Source organism: Manihot esculenta, chromosome 3 (genome assembly GCF_001659605.2).
Source record: "Manihot esculenta cultivar AM560-2 chromosome 3, M.esculenta_v8, whole genome shotgun sequence".
Lineage (NCBI taxonomy): Eukaryota > Viridiplantae > Streptophyta > Magnoliopsida > Malpighiales > Euphorbiaceae > Manihot > Manihot esculenta.
In genome coordinates, this window is record NC_035163.2 from 1,682,939 (window position 1) to 1,705,203 (window position 22,265).

Here is a 22,265-nt window from a genome sequence, read left to right on the forward strand (position 1 = left end):
AAAATTAATTAAAATTATATAAAAAATAAAAATTTAATTAATTATTTAATATTTAAATATTTAAATTAAAGTATAAGACGAAATAAACGTTAAATAATTTTTTATTATATTTGTATAAATAAATATTTAACGGTATACAATTGAATAAACCAAAAATTAAAATTTTGATATTTATGAAATCAAATCAAATTGATTTTAAGCAAAATTCGATTTGAATCGAATCAATTTAATTTAATTTAATTCGATTTGATTTTTTAATATATTTTTTATTTTTTATACATTTTTTTAGTATTCTAAAATTTAATTAAAATATTTCAACTTTCTTTTAATATTATATAATATAGTATTATGACTAATTATTTTGATTTGGTTTTTTATTTTTTATTAAACTTAAAACGAATTAAAATAAATTAAAATTTTTAAAATTTAAAATCAAATTGAATTGAAATAAATAAAAAATTAAATTAAAATTTTTGAGATTTAATTTTTTCAATTTAAATTAAATTCTCTTTGACATATGTATATTATATGTTTTATGCGTTAAAAGAGGCTTTGAAATATTTTCGTTACTAATTTGATGTCGCATGAAAGATTAATGTCGTATAGAAGCTAGACTAATATTTTGTCATTTGGATGTGTCAATTTGAAAAATAATTATTAACAGGATGGTTTGTAGGTCGTGATCTAATCCAATTAAATTTCTGTAATCAATAAATATGTACTTAATTAATCCTTATTATCGATAAATCTATAGTTGTAATTTAGCATATATTTTTATTTTATTTTTATAAAGTTTAGAATTTTAATAAATGTAGGCATCTAAAACCCGTAGAATAATCACTTTTAAAATAGCTTTTAATTTGAATTCATAAATTTAATCTAATTGTAAGTGCATCTGAGTAAATTAAAGTAAATCTGAGAGATTTCATATTCTATTTCTTCGATCTCCAATTTTTAGTTAAAAAAATATAAATTTAATTTTTTGATTCAATTAAAATAGTATTTTTTTGTTTTATAATTTTTATATTTTTATTGATTTAATTATATTTATTTTATAAGTTTATATATTAATTTAAAAGTAAGAATGCATTTTATTTATTTGCTGTTTCTTTTTTTTTTCTTTTAATTTTGGCCCTATCAGATCAACAAAGTACTTAACATAGAAAAAAATATATTTTTTATTTATTTTTATAATTTAAAATGATGTAAAAGATACAAAATCGCTGCAATTTCTCCAAATAAGTGAGGAGAAAGCATATGAAGAATTTATAATAATAATTATAAATAAATAAATAAATTGAGGGATGAAATGAAAGGAATCAATGGATAAGGTAGGTAACTGCAAGAGCCACCAGCATAAGGATGAAAGCAATTCCTTGATCGATAGCGTTGCCTGCCAAAGGAAAAAAAGAAAAAAAGAAAAAAGAGAAAACTATGTTAGGAAAATATCAAATTCACTAATAAAATCTTTTTTTATTAACCAATGTTACTGAACACTAACAGTTTCCTGTTTGAATCTCGATATAGAAAAAAAAAAATTACCATCGCTAGATGGGCCCTCTGGTGCGGGCGAAGGAGCCACGCCTTGTCCATAGCTGAGCTGCATCAGTGCCAAGAAGACAAGCCCAATGATTGGGAGACCAAACAACTTCATGGGACTCATCTTCGAAATCCAACAGATATTGATTCCAGGAAGATCTGATAGCGAAATCGAGACTCTCAGAGAGAGAGAGAGAGAGAGAGAGAGAAGTAGAAAATGAAATATTTCGATGGCTGAATCAATAAGATGAGTGTAGAGGAAAGGTTTGAGGGTATTTATACGGGTTTCTTAAGGAGAACGCATGCAGTGTATATGAATTTTCCAGGAAACTGCGAGAAAATGAGAATAGGCGTTGAAAGTATGCGTGGTGGGCGGGGGAGTCTTTTACTCGGTTTGCCGCTCATTGACTCGGACTCGAAATTGCCTCTAAAAAGCTGCCACGTGACATTTTAAGTTCTGCCTGACGCATAAATCGATTAAAAAACACTGTAAGAAAAATCAGTAAAATAATATTATATTAAATATTTACTTTAATGTTTTGAACAAAAATTTCTAGAAAGTGATCGTGTGTTGTACTAGTGGGCTATTTTTCTTGTGAGGGAGAATTGGCTATTTGAATTTTCCAATTTGATTTTGATTTGTTATCAAGAATTGAAATAGTCAATCCTTTTAATTCAAAGAGACAAGAATATTTTAATGGATGACGGATTGTTAAGAAAAGCATGCATAAATAATTTTAAAAAATGTTAAGAAATTATTAGTAAAGTTTAAAACCAAATAATTTTTTTAAGTATTTTTATTTTTATATTTCTAAAAAATATTAAAAATTAAATGAAATAATCGTATAAAACTCAAGTTAGAGCGTTTGGTGTGGGAGTTTGTTTTGTTTGAGTGTATGTTATTTTCATGTTAAATGGGAAAACTTTAGGTATTGAATCGTAATTGTTCAAAATTCATAAATGTACTTCTTCTATTTATTATTATTATAACTAATAATCTGATTTATATGGATTTTCCATGCAAATCAATGATGTAGCCCTAAATTATTTCGTTAAGAGAAAATAAATATTGAAAAGTCCACATTTGAAATTTATTTTTCCTGTCTTAAAGCTTTGTTTTGAATTGGATGAGAATAGTAAAATGACATGTGTATTTTTATATTTAGTAAAAATACAGGGTCAAAGTGAGAAGGAAAGAGAGAAAGAGACAAGAGAAAGGTGAATCAATTTGGGTTTTTTTAAAGACAAATGTTTTGGCGCCCTTTGGCCTCCTCTCTGCTCTTCAATAAAGAAAGGATGGTTAGGTTTTCTTTCTTGTTTTAATTTTATTCTTAGAAGGTTTTTTTTTTTTTTTTTCGTTAGTTATTTATAATCATCTTTTACAAATATGATCGTTAAGGGGTAGTTTTGATTTGTATAAAATGCTTGGAGCTCTATTTTTCAGATTTGATGGAAGGTATTTGCAGTTTAATAGATGGCAAGTGATAGTGTTATTATCCAAATGACATTTCTATGTTGGAAGCGACTTGTCAATTAGACGATTCGATCTTTTTGAGATTTATCGATTCGATGTTGATTTAATCTCTTTGTGATTTATCGATTTGTCTGACTTGTTTTGCGTTTGAACGATCTATCCAACGTAATTTAAGGCGTAATTCATATGAATTAGTTTATATAACGTAAATGTTTGAACTGATACAATATATAAAATTTTGCATTCATAGATTTTTCTAAATAGGGATGAATCTGATGTATATGTATGAATATCTTTTTTTCATTCTACGGCTCCTCTCATTTATGTATGTAATTCGTGTAAACTAATTTATATAAATTAAGAAATTTGGATTGGTACAATATATAAAATTTTATATTCATAGATTTTTCTAAATAGGAATGATTCTAATTTATATGTATAAATCTCACTTTTTTAATTCTAAGGCCTCTCTCGCCTATGCCAAGCTGTGAACGTCGAGGCCTTATTATTCTCTTGCCTTTTGTTGTCGATGGAGGTTCCATATGCTATCTACTATGCTTAGTGTCCCGCTAAAGTTTCAGACCTTATGACCTTTTTGGGATTTGACAATGGTGATTGTCTTGCTGCTCTTTGCAGTCGACACTATGGGCTGGCAGTGTGAGCAGTGTGCGGTAATGGTGAAACATGACGCGTTGGAGGGTGAACAGAGAGACACTAGCTTCATTAATAGTTGGATTAGGATTTTGGATTTATAGGTTTGTGTTTATCTATTTACATGTGTACCTATGTGTTCGCATTAATTTCTTTTAAATTCATATAAATAATTTCAGTATTAACAAATAAACTTTATATTTTTTAAATTTATTTAAAACATTAAATTTGAATTTTATCAAACATTACCATTTCATATATTTAGCTACTAATACTCAAGGAAAATATCAAAATATTCTTATCCAAAAAGAATATTTTTATTTTAAGGAAGGGAATATTTAAAAATATTTAAAAATATTTCTGTACATCACCCAATTCAAAAAAAGACCAGAACTGGACCTCTCGCTTGCGTGTAGAGTGACCATATTAGCAGCGGCACCGCTACTTCAGCTAGCTATCATTCGAAAAAAGCTAAAATAGTATGGCTTCCAAAGTGATCAGCATGCTTGTCCCGTTCTATGTATAAATCCAGACCTCCTAATCCAAAGCCTATCCCCACCCAAAACCAACCAATTTTCTGATCACCAAATACGAACTCCCCCTTAGTAATCATCCTATCCAATATAAACCAAAACAAATTGGCTACATCCTCGTGTGGTGTCCTCGCCATTTAGCTATACTCAATAATTTATGCTCATCCTGTTTGTGTTTTGGAGTCTCCAGCCTTTTTTAGTTGCTTTTTTGGTTGTCACTGGCTATTTGCATAGTGGCACTTTGTTCTGGGTTTTGGATTTTGCTTTTGTGTAGATGTCTTTGCTCCGCTGAGTTTGTTGAATGCCAGTGATTTGAGGATTTTTCCTCTCTGGGACAACTTTGGATTGGGCTGAGGGTTTGGGTGATTTGAATATCGATAGCTGCGCTTGGATGCTACTTCTTTATTGTGCTGGCCTGAATGAATTCTATTATTCAAACTATTTTACATTTATTTACCTAGTAAATTAATGTGCGAAAATACACATTAAAAAATAAAAAAGTGTGACAAATAATAATTATAATATTATTTTTATAACAAATTTTAATTTATTTTTATTTTCGTATTATGGCAGTTCCACATATTAATTTTATCAAATATTTAATCAAAAACTGTTTTTAGAAATTTTCATTTTTTAAAGATGGAAAATTTTGTGCTAATAAATTACAGAGGCTGAAGTATAGCAAGTGGAACTTGCATGACTCGGAGTGGCTTATATATATATGGGCCATTTGGCAATTGTGGCTAATGCGTGTCAAGATAAGCAGTCAACAGGCACCGTTGCTTTTTTCTAGGGAATAGTGGTGGAGCTGTGTGCCTACTCTTTCTGCGGCTTTGCTATCTTCTTATGCTTGTGGCTATGGCTCTGGTTCTGGTTCGAAATTGGATTTGAGTGAAGGTGTAACACTTCAAGTGGCTTCTTGTCTCCTTCCTTCGGATGTTGTCATGTGTGGATGTGTAATAGTGCAAGTGGCTGCCCCAGCCCTTTCTACGCCAGGCCTCATTTCTCATAACCCCATCAAACACCTAGCCAATGCAATTATGCAAAAGCCATTAACTTTATGCAAGATTAGGAAGGAATCGATCTCAATTTCTAGAAGCACTTTATGCCCTTCAAGCTTTACTTGGCCATCAGTCTTTTCTTATATAACCCCATAGTCCCAAGATTCTTTGCTTTTTCTCTCTTCATTTCTGGTTTTTTCCATCAAAAGAATTAACAGCTACTGGAAGAGGGAAGAGTTTGAAGAAAAATGTGTTACTCAGTTATGCCTTTTGTCACCCACGCAAGGACCGCGGAGGAGGAGCAAAGGTGGCTGGTTTTCCAAGCAGTTGAGACAACAGGGGCTGAACCAGCAAGGACAGAAACGTCTGGCGGTGATGGTGGTGGCTCGATGAAGAAGTGTGTATGTTCACCAACGAGGCATCCAGGGTCCTTCAGGTGCAGGCACCACCATGGTGATTATGAGTGGGGTCGTAGAATAACAAAGAAGTGAGTACGTTATGTGATTATAATTATAAACATCTAATTCAACTGTATAAAACTCTAAATAACGATTTGGCTGTTTTATCTTATGTTTCTTCTTTACACTATTTGCTGGATGCCTAACCCTAATATTTCTCTTTGTTTTTTCCCACTCCTTTGTCTCTGCTGCTCTCTGTCATAGCAAGATTTTTCCAAAGATAGGTAAAGAATTTCGTTTTTCAAAATGGATGATTTTGCTTTGCAGAGAATTACCCATCATAGCATCTTAGTAGAACAATAGTGCATGCAAGTTTGCAATAGCTGATCTCAGAGTCGCTGAATTTGAATACGGCGATCAAATTTCCTTGAACCCTTTATTGTTCAGGTGCAGCACCATAGAAAATTCATATATTTTTGTATAATTCTTAATATTATTATTCAATTGGGCCATTCATAAGCAACTAAGCAGGTCCAACATTCGATTAGTCCAAACAAGGCCGACAAGGCCAAGCCTAACTGGGATGTCGCTGAACGTATTTTTTGTGAATGACTGTAATGTTGACTCCTGAAAAGCCTCCATTTTTACTGGAAAAAAGTTAATCAGTGTACTCATGTGGATCCAAGTCCAACCATGGGAACCAGCATAAACAGGAGCAACAAGCCTCCAAATGAATATAATTTAATAACTCATAAAGTTAAAATACATAGATACTGTTGTTCCTTGGTAAATGAATCCTTTGTACAGACAAGCAATTGACGGATACAATTACTAGTCTACTTGCTCAAACGGCTATTGGAAACGTCAAAATATTTACCTTCCACTATATATTCACGACGGAAGATGCTCCTCCATGTCCTTCCACTTCAAGACAATCTGCCAGTCTTGAAGAAAATGATGACGCCCCCACCATATCACTGAAAAAAATCAGAAGCAAGTTTGTTCATTAGCAATACAGCCTAGACAATGGTAAAATATCTAGTACTACTAATATATGAGCAAAACCAACTTCAGGTTCTAGTCATATATACTGATTTGCACCGTTCAATCACATTAAATATTGAAAATCAATTGAAAACCACTCAAAAAGTGAATCAGAAACCGTACTTTTTATGGCATTCAACTATTTGAGTATCAAAATCAAAGAGCATGAAGAATGTTGAAAATCACATATATTGACACTTGACAGGAACACTAATGGCATTGAGGGTCATCAATATGCATGCAACTTATACAGTAATTGCATCAATAATTCAAATTAATGATTCCAGCTTATTTATCATAAAGAAAAAAGATTTCCTTACCTCAGGGTAACAGTCTTGACGGACAATTGTCTGGTTGGCAGTATTCACATACACTTCACATGACACTCTTCCCTGAAATATTTTCGAAAGCATAAATTACACTTACTGAGAAATTGCATACCGTCAAGCATGAAGAATAAGCAAAAAAGATGAGAGACAGCAAGAGAATAATCAAAGTTAGTGATGGAACAACTTTACCACTCGCAACTAATAACTCCAAAAAAAAAAAATAATAATAATAATAAAAAGTTCATCCAGCTATCTAACACAACAAAGCTTAAATGCACAAGTGCATTTTCGCAGCGGCAGGTTTGTTCTCGTATTGGATAAAACACACAGATTGATGCAAATATACGCTAGGGTAAGCAGATGCAGGGCAGGCATCCTCAATGTATACAGATACTACTACAGTTTCTAAGTCTATTACTCATCCATCATTCTACTGCTCTAAATTGTTCGGAATTGGATGACCACTAAAGACTCCACGGAGTTGTATTTATGTGGGCAACTACCTATCAATCTGTCCATAGTCAAGACTCAAGAATTGATTAAAACCATTATGAAAAAGAGTGCCACATTCATGTCATTCTTATTGATCATTCCACCTTGATCTACTGCATTTTAAGAATTAAGCAACACGTAAGCTTATTTTATCTATTCTTAAAACAAAAGTTTTCAAGGGTTCTCCATAGTGATACAATAATGGTACCCCCTATTCACTATCCAGGGACTAACAGCATTCATGTATGAAGTGAGTTTCATTCAAAATAATGACAATAAGCTTCCTGTTAAGCTGAGATTTATTGTTACGAGCAAATTTCACTGCTGCAACTCAAATTAGTACAATAAACTTCGCTTCTGATAAAATAACTACACACCACCACAAAATTGCTTATCCCACCAAATTCTACATCTTTGCTTGCAGATTCCCATTCCCTTCATCGTTAAAGATAATCCAAATTTCCCCAATTCAAACATTCACCATTAAACAACAGTTTGTAGCGTAAAAATTAACGAATCCAAAACGCATTTTAAGGCAAAGAAGCAAAGAATCAAGAGAAGTGTAAGGAGAAAGAGGTAACCTTAATGGGAAGTTTGAAAAACAAGAGCCCAAGCTCTCCATTGGCCTTGGTATTGGTATCAAAGGGGATAATACCCCTAGCCAAATCCTCGATCAAGTAAAACACATCGTGTATAACCTGAAGCCCATTCAAATCAAGCGTGGCATTCACGTACGACGATCCTCTCGCTCTAAGTTTCCCTCCCTGAGAATGCACAAGCCCTAGCTCTCTCCCTCTGTACCCAACCGAGACATCGAGAGAGTCATAGTCTAACGAGAAGAAATCCCTGTTTCGGACCATGATAACTACAGAGAAGGAGAGGTCGAGAGTAAGTGTCGGATACGAGTTGACATGGACGTGATTGAGTCGAATTCGTGTGACTTGGAGAGTAGGATCAGAGGGATATAGAAAGAAAACGGCAGCAGAGAGGAGGAGTATGGCGAAAGTGAAGAAGATGCAGCGGCGAATGAAGACGATCTGGGGGTCGGGTGGAGGGCGGTAGTAGGATAAAACGATGACGTTTTGAGGAACACGGTGGGAAGGTAGAGCAGTGTACGGGACGGAGGAGCATTTGGAGGCCATGGTTTTAGATTTTGGAGGTAACGTTGGTCGATATTGTCTTCTGCTCCAGCTGTGCTTAATAATGATCGCTAAACCAAACACTCGTTTGTGTGCAAGTTAACTTTTGGTGCGTATTTTCTGATGTGGCGACGTCTTACTGGTCATTTTTTCATGTAATCCAAAAGAATTGAAATTGAATCTAAAATAAGTTTAATTTAGAGAGATTTACACTTTACTCTTTTAACTCAACCATTACTAATAAGTCTATTTTTATACATTTGAAAAAATTTATTAAAATATTATTATTTTTTTCTTCATCAATAAAATAATTTTTTCATTCAGTTAAAAATATAAAAAAAATTAAATTATTTTTTCTCTTACTTTTTCTTTTTCATTGATTCTTTCTCATTTTGTTCTTCTTCTTTGATAGATATAAAAAAAAAAACATAGAGATTATTTCGTTAACCAACAAACATCATACAAATATTTTAATAAATATGAAAAAAAATAAATATATTTTAATAAATTTTTAAAAATATAGAAAAAAATAATTTTATTAATCGAAAAAAACAATAAAAATATTTTAATAAATATAAAAAAAGATAAAAATTATTTTATTAATAAAAAAAAATGATAAGGATATTTTAATATATATATAAAAAAATAAAAATATTTTAATAAATTTTTGAAAATATAAGAAATGACTTGTTAATAATAGTAATATCCGATAACTAAATAACAGATTTTATTTGAAGGTAAAATTGAATTCTAAAAATTTTTTCTCCCATCATTTATCTAATTTTTTTAATTTTAAGGAAAAAAGAGAACAAAAAAATTATTTCGTTGATTAAAAAAAAAATTTTAATATATTTATATTTTTAAAAATATAAATACTGACTTATTAATAATAATAATATTCATGAACTAAATTATAATTTTTTAATTTAATATATTTACTAAAAAATTAAATTTGTGAATGAAAAATAATGGCTGAATAGAAAGCATAAGCTGACTTTTATGTAAAGAGTAGGTCTAGCCACAGTTTATTTTTAGCGGTGAATCGAATTGAAATGTTATATTAGGTGACCGATTACAAATTCTCTTCTTTTAAATCAAAATTAAAATTGGATCAAAACTTGTTGACTCATATCGGCCATCTGCTTGATTTCACCTTGATTTTGATTTTTTAAAACAGATCATTGAATAGAGTTTTTAAGGTTAGCAGAGAAAGGAAGCAGCTTTTCTTACCGATTTATTATTTATCTGCAGCCTAGATATAATTGACAGAGAATGAGATAAAACACTTCCCAGAGAGCCGTCCCCCTCTTAACAGAGAAGTGAATTTTCCAGATACAAGTTTTTAATAATAAATTTATCAATTTAGTTCAATTGAAATAAACTGTTTTTTTTTTTTCAGTTCAAAATTAAAAAAAAAAATAAATAGAATGATTTTCACAATCATTCCTAAATGCCAAAAGCAGTCATGCTCAGCGACACGTAAGTGTAAATTGATATCTTCTCTAAAAATCAAAGGGCGTGGTTTTGAATTTTTGTTTTCCAGTCCCAATTTTCCAAACGAATAGACACCCCAATAATACGACACCTCAAAAGATAAGTGTGGTATGATATAGAAAATCATATTTTAGTAATGACTGGCACCCAGCAAACACCACGCCCAACCAGTTTGTGGATAATGATCCACTAATAAATCAGTGGCGGTTGAACTGATCTCATCGTTTGAAAATTTTAAAAAATAATTTATTTAAAGAAAATAATTTATTACTATAAATCAATTTATTACTATTATTACTATCATCATCGTTGTCATTCTGGAATAATTTTTTATTATTTATTTGATTAATTAAAATTTGAAAAAATAATTCCAATATTAAATTAAATCTCAATAATCCAAAATTTTTAAATTGTATATTCTTAAAATGCAGAAGATCATAATTAAAAAAAAAATCACACAGAGAAAATCATACCCACAGCCAAACACAAGAAAAGAACTACAAACAAATCACATATATCACATATCCTTATTAAGGATCGCAAAATAGAAATCCTTGAGGTGTTTCTTTCTACAGGGATTATTTTCAGGCGCACAAGATCGGTCACTTGATGTATCTAAGACATCAAACTTCTTAAAAATCTCAAGTAGACTCAACTGACTTGGGAGAAAGAGAATTTACAGCGTGATTTGGGGGCATAGACTTTGATCTTTTCATCCCAGGCGACTTTGACGACGTTGCCCGATGAAATCTGCACCTGAACGATCCTTGATGCGTCGTCGGCGAACACAAGCATTGGCCTTTTGGTGAGATCGACGCCGCCGTGGCTCCTTCTCCTTCGGCGCTGCTTTTCGGAGAGGTAGAAACAGCAATGCTACTGTGGGAAGCCATCGTTTATATACACAAATCAGGGAAGTGGAAACGGGCAAAACACTCACCTCCTGTAAAGTTATATATATAGAGCTGAGCAGAGATATGGATTAGTATCAAGATAATTACATACTCCTCGAAAATAGCGTAAGTGGACCGCTCGATTTGACATCGAAATTAAATTAAAATTATTTAAAAATAAATTACATTTACCGGTAAAAAAGAAATGATACTTAAAAATTTCAGTTATTAAATTGAATAAAAAATTAAATAAAAATTGCATTTTAGTTTTGATTTTAAAATCACTAATTTTAAAATTTAATTTAATAAATACCTTTATTTATATGAAATTTGGATAAAAAAATATAATATTTTTAATTAATTATATAATTTATACGTAAAATTTAGTCTTTCAGCAGGTAAGTGTGTGTATAAATCCCATGAAGTGGTGCGTTACGATTCTACTTTGTTTGTTCATATTATAAACGACTAAAACGAGGTGCCGTTTCGTGCAATGCATGAAATCTCAAATGGATATTAGTTAGGTACTCTCCATTCAGTGACCTTTTTTTTTTAAAAAAAAAATCTTTAAAATTTAAAATTAATTAATTTTCAATTTTTATAATATTATTACTTAAATCTTTTTTTTTTGAGAGCAGGTTAAAGATTCAAATTACAATTGTTAAATCAAACATGGGAGTTTTTGTGTCATTTAAAGAATATGAAAAAAAAAAAGAAATTAATTTCACTAATAAAATGAGAAGATGGGCGTAACTTGGATAATACATTATCTAATCCAATTATTGTTAAGGTTGTCCAATCCAAAGGCCTAACCTCATAATGGGGATTCAATTATTGAAGTTGATAATGACATCTCTTGTAAAAAGCATGAAGCTTTAATTAATTTACCATTAAGAATAATTGCTGGTGATTAGTTAGATGTAATTTTGTAAAATTCATTTAAATCGAAATTGTATATAATAGTTTATATAAAATTATTAAATAATTTAAATTAATTAATTTAAATTATGTGAAAATTAAATTTAAAAATTGTTCGAGTCAATTTAAATTTTAGTATTAGAATTATTCTGGATCAAAAAAATTACGCAAAATTAATTGATTTACGAAAAAAAAAAATATCTATGTGAAGTGAGATAGAGTTATGCAAGATACCTAGTGAACTATAATATTTAAAAATATAATCATAATTTAATAATCGTATCTGATTTAATATTCGATTGTTGACGAAAACGTTTTAAATTTTGAGTGAGAGAAGGTAAATTGAAATTGTATATAATAGTCGATATAAAATTATTAAATAATTTAAATTAATTATTTTTACTCACATCCATATAATATGATAAATCAAAATTGTATATAATAACCTGTATGAAACTACTAAAATAAAACTACTAAATAACTGAATAAATAGGATAAAATAATAAAATGTGAGTAATATTATATACTGTTTTTAAAAATTTATTTTGTAATTTTATGGATTAACAGGCTCTTTTGAGATTTAATTTATATGATGAAAAAAGAAAATATTTATAATTTATAACTCAACAGAAAATATAAAAAAAAATAATATAGAAAAATAGAATTATTGTTTTTATAAAAATAAAAATTATTTATAATAAAAAAACTGTTATAAAAATTTTGAGATAATTTAATAAAATCATAATGGGTTAATCATTTAAGGAAGTGAATTTAAAAACTATTTGATAAATCGAAATTATATATAATAGTCTGGACAAAATTACTAAATAATTTGAAATTATATATAATAGTTAGTATGAAATTATTAAATAATTTAAATTAATTATTTTAGATAAATTTAAAAATTATTTGGATTGGTTTTGAGTAGAGTTATTTTAAATTTAATAAAATTTTATTTTATTTATAAAAAGAAATTTTAATAATTATATTGTTTATTATTAAAATTATAGAAATTAAATTGTGAGTTCTGATAAATGTTAAAGAATTTATTATAAACTATTTTTTTAACTTGAGGAGACATGAGAAATGAGATGGGAGGAAGGAATGGGATTGATGAGAAATGTAATGATGGAGAGGGGAGCAAAGAAGGAACATGGAAACGTGAGTGGGGTTCACGAAGAGATGAGGTATTTCATGTGGGTTTTTTGTAGTTTGCACACGTATTAGATTCTCTTTAATTACTCAATCCTACAAAATCGTTACGCTCTTCTCTACAAAATCGTTACTCAATCACTGGACTCGATATATATATATATTATAGGTCCCAATCAAAAACCAAAAAATTTGATAAAGAAATAAGAAGTTTGTATTTTCATTGATGCCCTGCTACTGCCAATTACATGTTCTTAAGAAGGAAAATAACAACTTTGCCTAATAACAACTTTGCCTATTCTCATGGCCACAAATCGGCAGTAATGAGATTTATTTGCTTTGACTCTAACTGCAAATGACTAAGCAAATTACACACTAAAAAAAATAAATAAGTGCAGCAAAAATAAATGACAGCAAATAAGTGCAACAAAAATAAATGACAGCAGCAAAAATAAATGACAGCAGCAACATTATTAGTTCAAGAACTTCCTATTCTTCACAATGACTCTTGTTGACCGACGTAGTGGCGTATCATTACCTCCCCCATCAGATGGAATCTTGTCCTCAAGGTTCAAATGCGGAAACCGTAGTTGCACTTCTGCAGAATGTTCCCAGGTGGCATCCTCAAGTGGCAAATTTTTCCAGCGAACAAGAACTTCTTTCAAGAAGCGATTGCCAGTTTTAGTCCAACGAGCATCCAATATTTCGTGAGGTTCCAAAACAGCATATCCATTATCTGTAAGCTGTGGCAAGTCATTAGAAATAGGAACAATATCGCCAACATGTTGTTTTAGAAGGGAAACATGAAAAACTGGATGGATTTTCGAAGTAGCAGGCAATTGCAATTTATAAGCCAAATTTCCAATTTTTTCAATGACAGGAAATGGTCCATAAAAGCGATTGGCTAATTTCTGAGATGCTCGCTTGGAGACAGACTGCTGACGATAAGGTTGTAGCTTAAGATAAACCAAATCACCAGGAGAGAATGAAACATCTCTGCGCTTCTTATCCGCAGATTGCTTCATGTGATGTGCAGCTCGGGAAAGATGGATTTTTAAGTCTTGTAAAATCGCATCCCTCACTGCTAATGTCTGATCAACCTCTTGAACTAAGGAGTGGCCCAACTCATAACGTGGAAGCATTGGAGGGTCTCTGCCATACAAAGCTAAAAAGGGAGTCATGCCAATTGAGATGTGGAAAGATGTATTGTACCAATACTCTGCCCAAGTCAAGAAAGTGCTCCATTTGCGTGGTTGTTGACTTGCAAAACAACGCAGATTCTGCTCCAAACAACGGTTAGTGACCTCGGATTGTCCGTCAGATTGAGGGTGATATGAAGAGCTCATATTCAATTTAGTTCCAGACAGCTTGAAGAACTCCCGCCAAAAATGGCTCATGAAAATAGGATCGCGGTCACTAATAATTGATCTCGGCATGCCATGATATTTCACAACCCCATCCACAAATTTTTCAGCTATCACTCTTGCAGAGTAAGGATGTGATAATGCCAAGAAGTGGGCATATTTGCTCAGGCGATCAATGACAACCAGAATTGAATCTTTTCCACAAGAGGAAGGAAGACCATCTATAAAGTCCATTGCAATATCATCCCAGACTTGATGTGGAATTGGCAATGGTTGAAGAAGACCAGCTGGGGATGAGTTTACTGCTTTATTCTTCTGACAGACAGTGCAAGCTGCAATATAATTTTCAATATGTGTTCGCATAGAAGGCCAATAGAATTGCTGGGCTATTCTCTTAAAAGTGCGTAAAATCCCAGAATGACCACCAATAGGAGAGTCATGAAATTCCTGCAAGAGTTGAATAGGCAAGTCAGAAGTTGGAGGAATTACCACGCGATTTTTGTAAAACAATAATCCAGATTTCCAAGAGTATGGCTGCCCCGGTTTTGCAGTTGCCTTTTTATCAAGATCAATCATATACGGATCAGTAGAAGCAAGGGATTTAATGCGATCCCAAAGAGATGCATGAGGCATGAAAAGTGCATTGAGACTGGGACTTCCCTGTACACGTGATAAAGCATCTGCCACTTTATTTTCTTTGCCCGGCTTGTATATAATTTCATAATCATACCCCAAAAGCTTTGAAACCCAATTCTGCTGTTCTGGTGTGATAACCCGTTGCTCCACCATATATTTCAGGCTTCGCTGATCTGTGTGAATAAAAAATTTGCGACCCAGAAGATAAGGACGCCAAGTACGAACCGCTTGTAATACAGCCAGCATCTCCTTAGCATAAGTGGACCAGGTTTGCTTAGAGATCCCCAAGGCACGGCTCATGAATGCTATTGGGCGATCCTGCTGAGATAAGACTGCTCCAATTCCTGTATTAGAGGCATCGGTTGTGATGACAAACGGTTCATCAAAATTGGGCATGGCTAGTGTTGGAGTAGTAGTCAAAGCTTGCTTCAAGGTCAGAAAGGAGGTATTAGCTTCGTCAGTCCAGAAAAAGTTTCCTTTCTTCAATAAATTTGTCAATGGGTGAGCTAGAACTCCATAGTCACGCACAAATTTTCTGTAATAACCTGTAAGGCCCAAAAAACCACGCAACTCAGTTATAGTAGATGGTTTAGGCCAATCAAGAATTGCCTTGACTTTGGATTGATCCACCTGTACACCCTCACGAGAAACAATATGCCCCAAGTATTCAATTTGTTGTTGGCCAAAAGCACACTTGCTGAGTTTAATAAAGAAACGGTGCTTTCGAATTAACTCAAAAGCCAGCTGCACATGCTCCATATGTGATTCCCAAGACGGGCTATATATAAGAACATCGTCAAAGAAAACAAGCACAAATTTCCTTAAGTAGGGTCGGAAAACTGTGTTCATTAGAGCCTGAAATGTTGATGGAGCGTTACAGAGGCCAAAAGGCATTACCAGATACTCATAGTGACCGTTATGAGTCCGGAAAGCCGTCTTATACACATCCGATGGATGAACTCGAACTTGGTGGAATCCTGCAATGAAATCAAGTTTAGTAAAATAAGCGGATCCATAGAGTTCATCAAGCATATCTTCCACCGTAGGAATCGGAAATCGATCCCGAATTGTAACTTCATTAAGGGCACGGTAGTCTGTACAGAATCTCCAGGAGCCGTCCTTTTTCTTCACTAGCAAAACAGGAGAAGAAAATGGACTTGTACTAGCCCGAATTAGACCCAATCTCAGCATATCTTGGACTTGCTTCTCAATTTCCTCCTTTTGAAAGTGAGCATACCTGTAAGGTCTTACATTAATAGGATCGGTACCTTCTTTTAGATTGATGTGGTGGGAAATTGCTCTCTCTGGTGGCAACTGAACTGGTTTCTGAAGGATATCAGAGTATTGAGTTAACAACTTTTGCATGTCTGGATGTAATCCTTCAGGCAAAACAGAGGAAGAGGATTCCATACAGATAGCAAAAACTGAACCTTGTTGCCGCAGTGCCTTGGTCATGGCTTTCAAGGAGAGAGGTTCAATCGGCTTACTCCGAATTCCCTGTAAGTGTCTCTGCTGGCCGTCCCATTTGAAATCCATCGTCAGATCCTTCCAGTTACAAGCAACAGTTCCCAGCCGCTGCAACCATTGTACTCCCAAAACAACATCTAGACCCATTATTGGCAGAGAAAAGAAAGTAGCCACAAAGGGTATACCTTGAAGCGAGAAGGGAATATTGTTGAATTTACTGCTGCAAAGTAATGGAGTACCATCTGCCACTTTGACATTGAAAGGCTTGGTCGGCTTTCCTGGAAGTTTGAGTATCTCAGCAATTTTCGCATTGACGAAATTGTGAGTTGAGCCGCTGTCAATCAGAGCAATTAATTCGAAGGAATTGATTTGGATAGCAACTCTCATAGTACCCACCGAAGACCATCCTGTAAGGGCATGCAAAGAAATCTCAGGCTCTGCGGCATCATCGTCTTCGTCATCAAAATTACATCCACCGTCGAGTAGAAGCAGTTGAGGTTTAGAACACCTGTGACCTGGCACAAACTTTTCATCGCAGTTAAAGCATAAACCATCAGCTCTCCTTTTCTGCATCTCTTCCCAAGTGAGCCTCTTTACTGGTGTCGTCGGTTTGCCCTTAACCGGAGAAGAAGAGCTCAACTGGAAAGATGGGCGAGTTGCCTTTCGTTGTCTCAGCAACTGCTCATCCCTCATTCGAGCGTAATCAATTGCTTCCTTGAGTGTCTTAGGCTTGAACATTCTGATACCATCTGAAATCTCTGTTTTGAGGCCGCCCATAAATGTTCCCACTAGGGCTTTCTGCGTCCATCCTCTCACCTTATTACCCAAGCGTTCAAATTCTCGCTGGTATTCTCTCAAGGGACCAGTTTGTCGTATTTTGGAGAGGGACTCGTCAAAATCCTCGCATTCAGTGGGTCCAAAGCGGGACCATAATTCGTCGACAAAGGCCTCCCAGGTAATTTCCTTGTTCTCTTCTTTATACGTACGTTGCATCCACCTCCACCATTGATTAGCTTCTCCTTGGAGATGATAAGAGGCTAAATACACCTTTTCAGTAGGGATCGTTTTTTGATAGTCGAAAAACTGTTCCACTTTAGCCATCCATTCTGTTGGATCATCGCCTGAAAATTTAGGGAATTCGATTTTAGCGAGTTTGGAAGCGAAGATAGGCTTTCCTCCCTCTATCGATTCCTTCGTGTTAGAACGACTCTGGCTATTGTCACCAACACTGCTGGTTCCTTCTTTAGTAGGAAGAGTCATCTCAGAGAACTTCGAGATGGCTTTTTCAATCTGCTGCAATTTTTCGTTAAGCCCTTGACCCATGTTGCTAATGGAATCTTGAAGTTGCCCGACAGCAGCTTCCAAGTTTTCAATTCGTTCCTTATTGGTTGCCATAGGGATTGAAAAGAAATAGAAAGAAAAAAGATAGATAACGCGGCTCTGATACCAATGATAGGTCCCAATCAAAAACCAAGAAATTTGATAAAGAAATAAGAAGTTTGTATTTTCATTGATGCCCTGCTACTGCCAATTACATGTTCTTAAGAAGGAAAATAACAACTTTGCCTAATAACAACTTTGCCTATTCTCATGGCCACAAATCGGCAGTAATGAGATTTATTTGCTTTGACTCTAACTGCAAATGACTAAGCAAATTACACACTAAAAAAAATAAATAAGTGCAGCAAAAATAAATGACAGCAAATAAGTGCAGCAAAAATAAATGACAGCAGCAAAAATAAATGACAGCAGCAACATTATTAGTTCAAGAACTTCCTATTCTTCACAATGACTCTTGTTGACCGACGTAGTGGCGTATCAATATATGTGTGGCCTGGAAGTTGACAGGGTTATCTGTTTGGACCGGTTTCCAATGATCTGGATTCTGTTCCTCTCTGGGACGATATTGTGATCCTAAACCGGTTGAGACAGCCCAAAGGATAATCTGTGTCTATGGCAAAACAGGAGATTCTGGGAAGATCCGAAGTCAAGCAGCAATTAGGACGGAACATTCTATCGGTTTAATTTCGATTTTTTAATAATTTTTTTAAAAATTTATGTTTAGTATTTTAAATCTCTATTTATTTAAAAAATTAGAAAAGAAAACATTTCGGATGGATAAAGCAAGGAGAATGGAAGAAGGACAAAAACGCAGACAGCTTGAACTTACCAGTCAACCAACAAACTACCAGTCTGCTAGTATGCATGAAAAGTACTATTTGCCACTAATATTTTGCTTGCTCCAGCATACACACGCTCATTCATTCAACGAAATGCACCATTAAGTCTCAGTGGAAACAGCAATTTCGGCTCTGTTAATACCATTTCTTCCCATCCCACCGCCCTTTATACACTTTGTGCTAATTTTTCTTTTTTTTTTTGCCTTAGTTTGGTTTCGCTTTCAACTGTAATCCAAAAATTATTATCTCTGTCTCTCTCTGCAATTTTCATCGATTGGCAATGGCAAGAACAAGCAACAAGAACATACAAGCCAAGCTGGTGGGTATGTCTTTCCCTCATGTAGTTATTTATGTTATCCAAGAAAAAGAAATGATGGATTCCTTTTTTTTTCTTCGTTTCTGTTCGTGATCGAATTTATTCACAGTAATTCTACATGGGTTTTGATCCAATCTTGTTCTTGTTTCTAAGTTGATCTCTGTTAGAGGAACCTCTTGATGCAGTGGCTAAATGGGTAGATGTTGTTTTCGATATTTTGCATGTATGGTTAGTCATTAGTGATTAATGATCGATGTAGTATCTCAGCTTGGAGATTGTCTCAGGTACTTCTTGGGGATATGGGGACTGGAAAAACAAGTTTGGTACTGAGATTTGTCAAAGGCCAATTTTTCGATTTCCAGGTTCATTTTCCTTGCGATTTTACTTTTGTTTTTCTCTGCTGCTGTCTCATCACAGTGCATGAACTCTAACATAAATACAACATTTAGGAATCAACAATTGGAGCAGCCTTTTTCACTCAGGTTTTGTCACTAAATGAGGCAACCATAAAGTTTGATATATGGGATACAGCAGGGCAGGAAAGATACCATAGCTTGGCTCCCATGTACTACCGTGGTGCAGCAGCTGCTGTTGTGGTCTATGATATCACAAGCATGGTAGCTTTTCAATTCCACCAAGTTACTATCATTTTTGTCTCTCTTTTTTCTTTGGCTTTTTTGGGTGTCCTTCCTTTTTTTTGTTGTGTTAGGGAATAGGTGGATTGGGAGAGTTGAACGCGCAGGACCTCCCCCAAATACCTACAGACAAAAACAAAACAGAGAGTTTAATGTATCAAATTTGTGAATGTTAACTCAACTGTTTAGCTTTAGTTACTTGACGATTTTATGTCCTGGAGTTTCTTATATTCAAGTTATTTTTAATGGACAAACTCAACTGACAACTTTAAATATGTCCCCCCCCCCCCCCCCCCCATATTTTAGGAATCATTTGAACGGGCCAAAAAATGGGTTCTAGAATTACAAAGACAAGGTAACTTACTGATGATATCCACAGAGCATTTTGGAATTGATTTCTCCTCAACTCGAGAAGTAATTACGTAAATTGGGTGTTCACATCTTGTTCAGGTAATCCAAATTTGATAATGTTCTTGGCTGCAAACAAAGCTGACCTGGAAGAGAAGAGAAAAGTTGCAATTGAGGTATTTGACATTCTAATGATCTTATCTTGCTCTAACCTCTTTTCTGAGTTGGGCTGAAGAAAATAATTGACTTTAATAACCATCATAGAAAGCCTGCACAAAGAGGCATCTTTCTTGTACAATTTATATTTGATGAACATTTGTGATTCTAAAACTGTTGCAGGAAGGTGAGCAATATGCTAAAGAAAATGGCCTGGTTTTTCTTGAAACATCTGCAAAAACTGCACAGAATGTCAATGAGCTCTTTTATGAAATAGGTAATCAAATCATGTATTTACATATTCGGGTGAAAGTTTAAAAAACCATTGGAATCTATTGCCATTTGAAAGGACAGTCTGTCACCTTCACTTAGTGCAAACCGGTGATCACCTACCTAGAAGTCCATACAAGATCCATGTAACAGCCCAACTCCAACCGTACTTTGAACCCTTTTCCATTAGACTCAAAATGGCTAATTTAAGTTATTTAATAGTTTTTAAGTTAGCTATATACACTGGTTAAATTCTTTTTCTTCCATTGATGTGGGATAGGATTTTATACCCTTAAAAAGAGAAGTGAGATACCTTCCTTGTCCGAAAGAAAAGATAGAAATTACACATAGAACAATAGAGCTCAGGTCCATAATAAGTCAGACCTTGCACAGTTGAGTTCTGCCAGTTGCTGCATTAGCAAGATGCAAAATTCTTCTTGTGGTGATCATGCCATTATCACCAAATATCTTAGATTCTAGCTATTGAGCTACAATTAATTATTCACTGGGAACTTATTAATGGAGCTCTGGAAACATCTTGCAGCTAAGGAATTGGTAAAAGCTGCACCTTCGCGTCCAACCGGGATGAAATTGCACACCAGACAACAAGAAAGTGGAAGAAGAATGTTCTGTTGCTCTTAAATTAGTGACGATATGTCATCTACTTGTAAGTAAATCTCCCTATGCACTTTTGACTTTGATCAGTTTATTCATGTCCTAATAACATCAATGATTAAAGTGATGCCTCATGTTGATTAGTTTTATCATTCTATGATTGGATGAACATGCTAACCAGAGCTTCCTGTGGTTAACGTGAGATTCAGCTGCTTGCTTGTGGAAAAGAATTTCATATCCGTGAAGTACGAAAAAATTAATACTTAGTACTAAATAATTTGGGTTAGTGAAAAAAAGTCCAAAAGTTATTTGGATCAATCTGAATCGGACTGTTTCAGTTAATCAACTGGTTTCTATATTCACCGGTCATTTAGTTTTCTTTAAAAGTAAATTCATTCTTTTAACTGCTATCTTTCGACAGGAGTTCCTCAACTATTCGCGAGGACGCTGGCGTATGAGAAAAATGCATTGTGGTTCATCAGCATTGAAGATTAAGCAGCTCTGCTCTCTGCAGAATGAAATTTCTTGTGAAAGTCTATTGTATAATGTACGTATTTGTTACTTTTTCAAATACAAATTGTTTTATGACATTACAAAACATTAACATGCTCAACTGTATGCAAGAAAGCTATTGAACTTGAAATGAATTGATTAAAAAAACTTAGAAATAAAATATTACCATTAAATTTGCAAAATTAATATATTATATTAATTATGAAATATTCAATCATTTCAATTAGTTTGATAACTAAATAAAAAATAACGAGACTGAAAATTAAAATTTTTTAGAATTATTAACTAAATATCAAATCGTATTAAACATATATTTCTTTTATCAAAGTAAATGAAATTCATCATTTTAATTTAATTATAACCAAATAAGGGATGTGCCAATTGTGAAACCTCAATGTTAAACCGTAGACCTCAATGAGGCTCGAGTTTTTTTATTTCAATTTTTAAAAAAATTTTTAAGATAAGAAAGGCCTCAAATCTAAATATAAAGATAAAAGGTTTTAATAAACACCATGGCCCAAAATTAACCCAGCTCAGATTAGTATTTGAAAATCAAAACTATCATCCATTTTTCTTTAAAAAAAAAAACTTTTATTATTTTTTTAAAAATATTATAGTTATTTACAATTTTATTTGTCCTTTTCTTTTATCTTTACTTTTTTTTTATTTCTTTGTAAAAGAAAATAAAGATAAAGAAATAAAATTCATAGA

The 22,265-nt window shown here is 33.3% G+C and overlaps 2 protein-coding genes and 1 long non-coding RNA gene across 4 annotated transcripts; 1 reads left to right on the plus strand and 2 right to left on the minus strand.

Annotated features, from left to right (window-relative positions):
• Positions 1-1,154: 1,154 nt before the first annotated feature.
• On the minus strand, positions 1,155-1,955 carry LOC110612186. The gene is made up of 2 exons (XR_002487439.2): positions 1,543-1,955; positions 1,155-1,393 (listed from the first exon to the last, which is right to left on the minus strand). It is a non-coding gene; the product is annotated as an uncharacterized LOC110612186 (long non-coding RNA).
• Positions 1,956-6,302: 4,347 nt separating this feature from the next.
• LOC110612386 lies at positions 6,303-8,661 on the minus strand. The gene is made up of 3 exons (XM_021753161.2): positions 8,043-8,661; positions 6,961-7,032; positions 6,303-6,573 (listed from the first exon to the last, which is right to left on the minus strand). The coding sequence occupies exons 1-3, from the start codon at positions 8,601-8,603 to the stop codon at positions 6,571-6,573; spliced, it is 636 nt and encodes a 211-aa protein (XP_021608853.1). The 5' UTR covers positions 8,604-8,661; the 3' UTR covers positions 6,303-6,570.
• A 9,738-nt stretch (positions 8,662-18,399) lies between these two features.
• LOC110610541 (ras-related protein RHN1) lies at positions 18,400-21,654 on the plus strand. 2 transcript variants are annotated; one of them, XM_021750510.2, is made up of 8 exons: positions 18,400-19,020; positions 19,302-19,379; positions 19,467-19,634; positions 19,959-20,007; positions 20,103-20,176; positions 20,340-20,433; positions 20,971-21,093; positions 21,463-21,654. In XM_021750510.2, the coding sequence occupies exons 1-7, from the start codon at positions 18,982-18,984 to the stop codon at positions 21,066-21,068; spliced, it is 600 nt and encodes a 199-aa protein (XP_021606202.1). In that variant the 5' UTR covers positions 18,400-18,981; the 3' UTR covers positions 21,069-21,093; positions 21,463-21,654. The 2 variants fall into 2 exon arrangements, with proteins under 2 accessions (XP_021606202.1, XP_043811372.1); XM_043955437.1 differs by lacking the exon at positions 18,400-19,020 and adding an exon at positions 19,171-19,213.
• Positions 21,655-22,265: the final 611 nt, after the last annotated feature.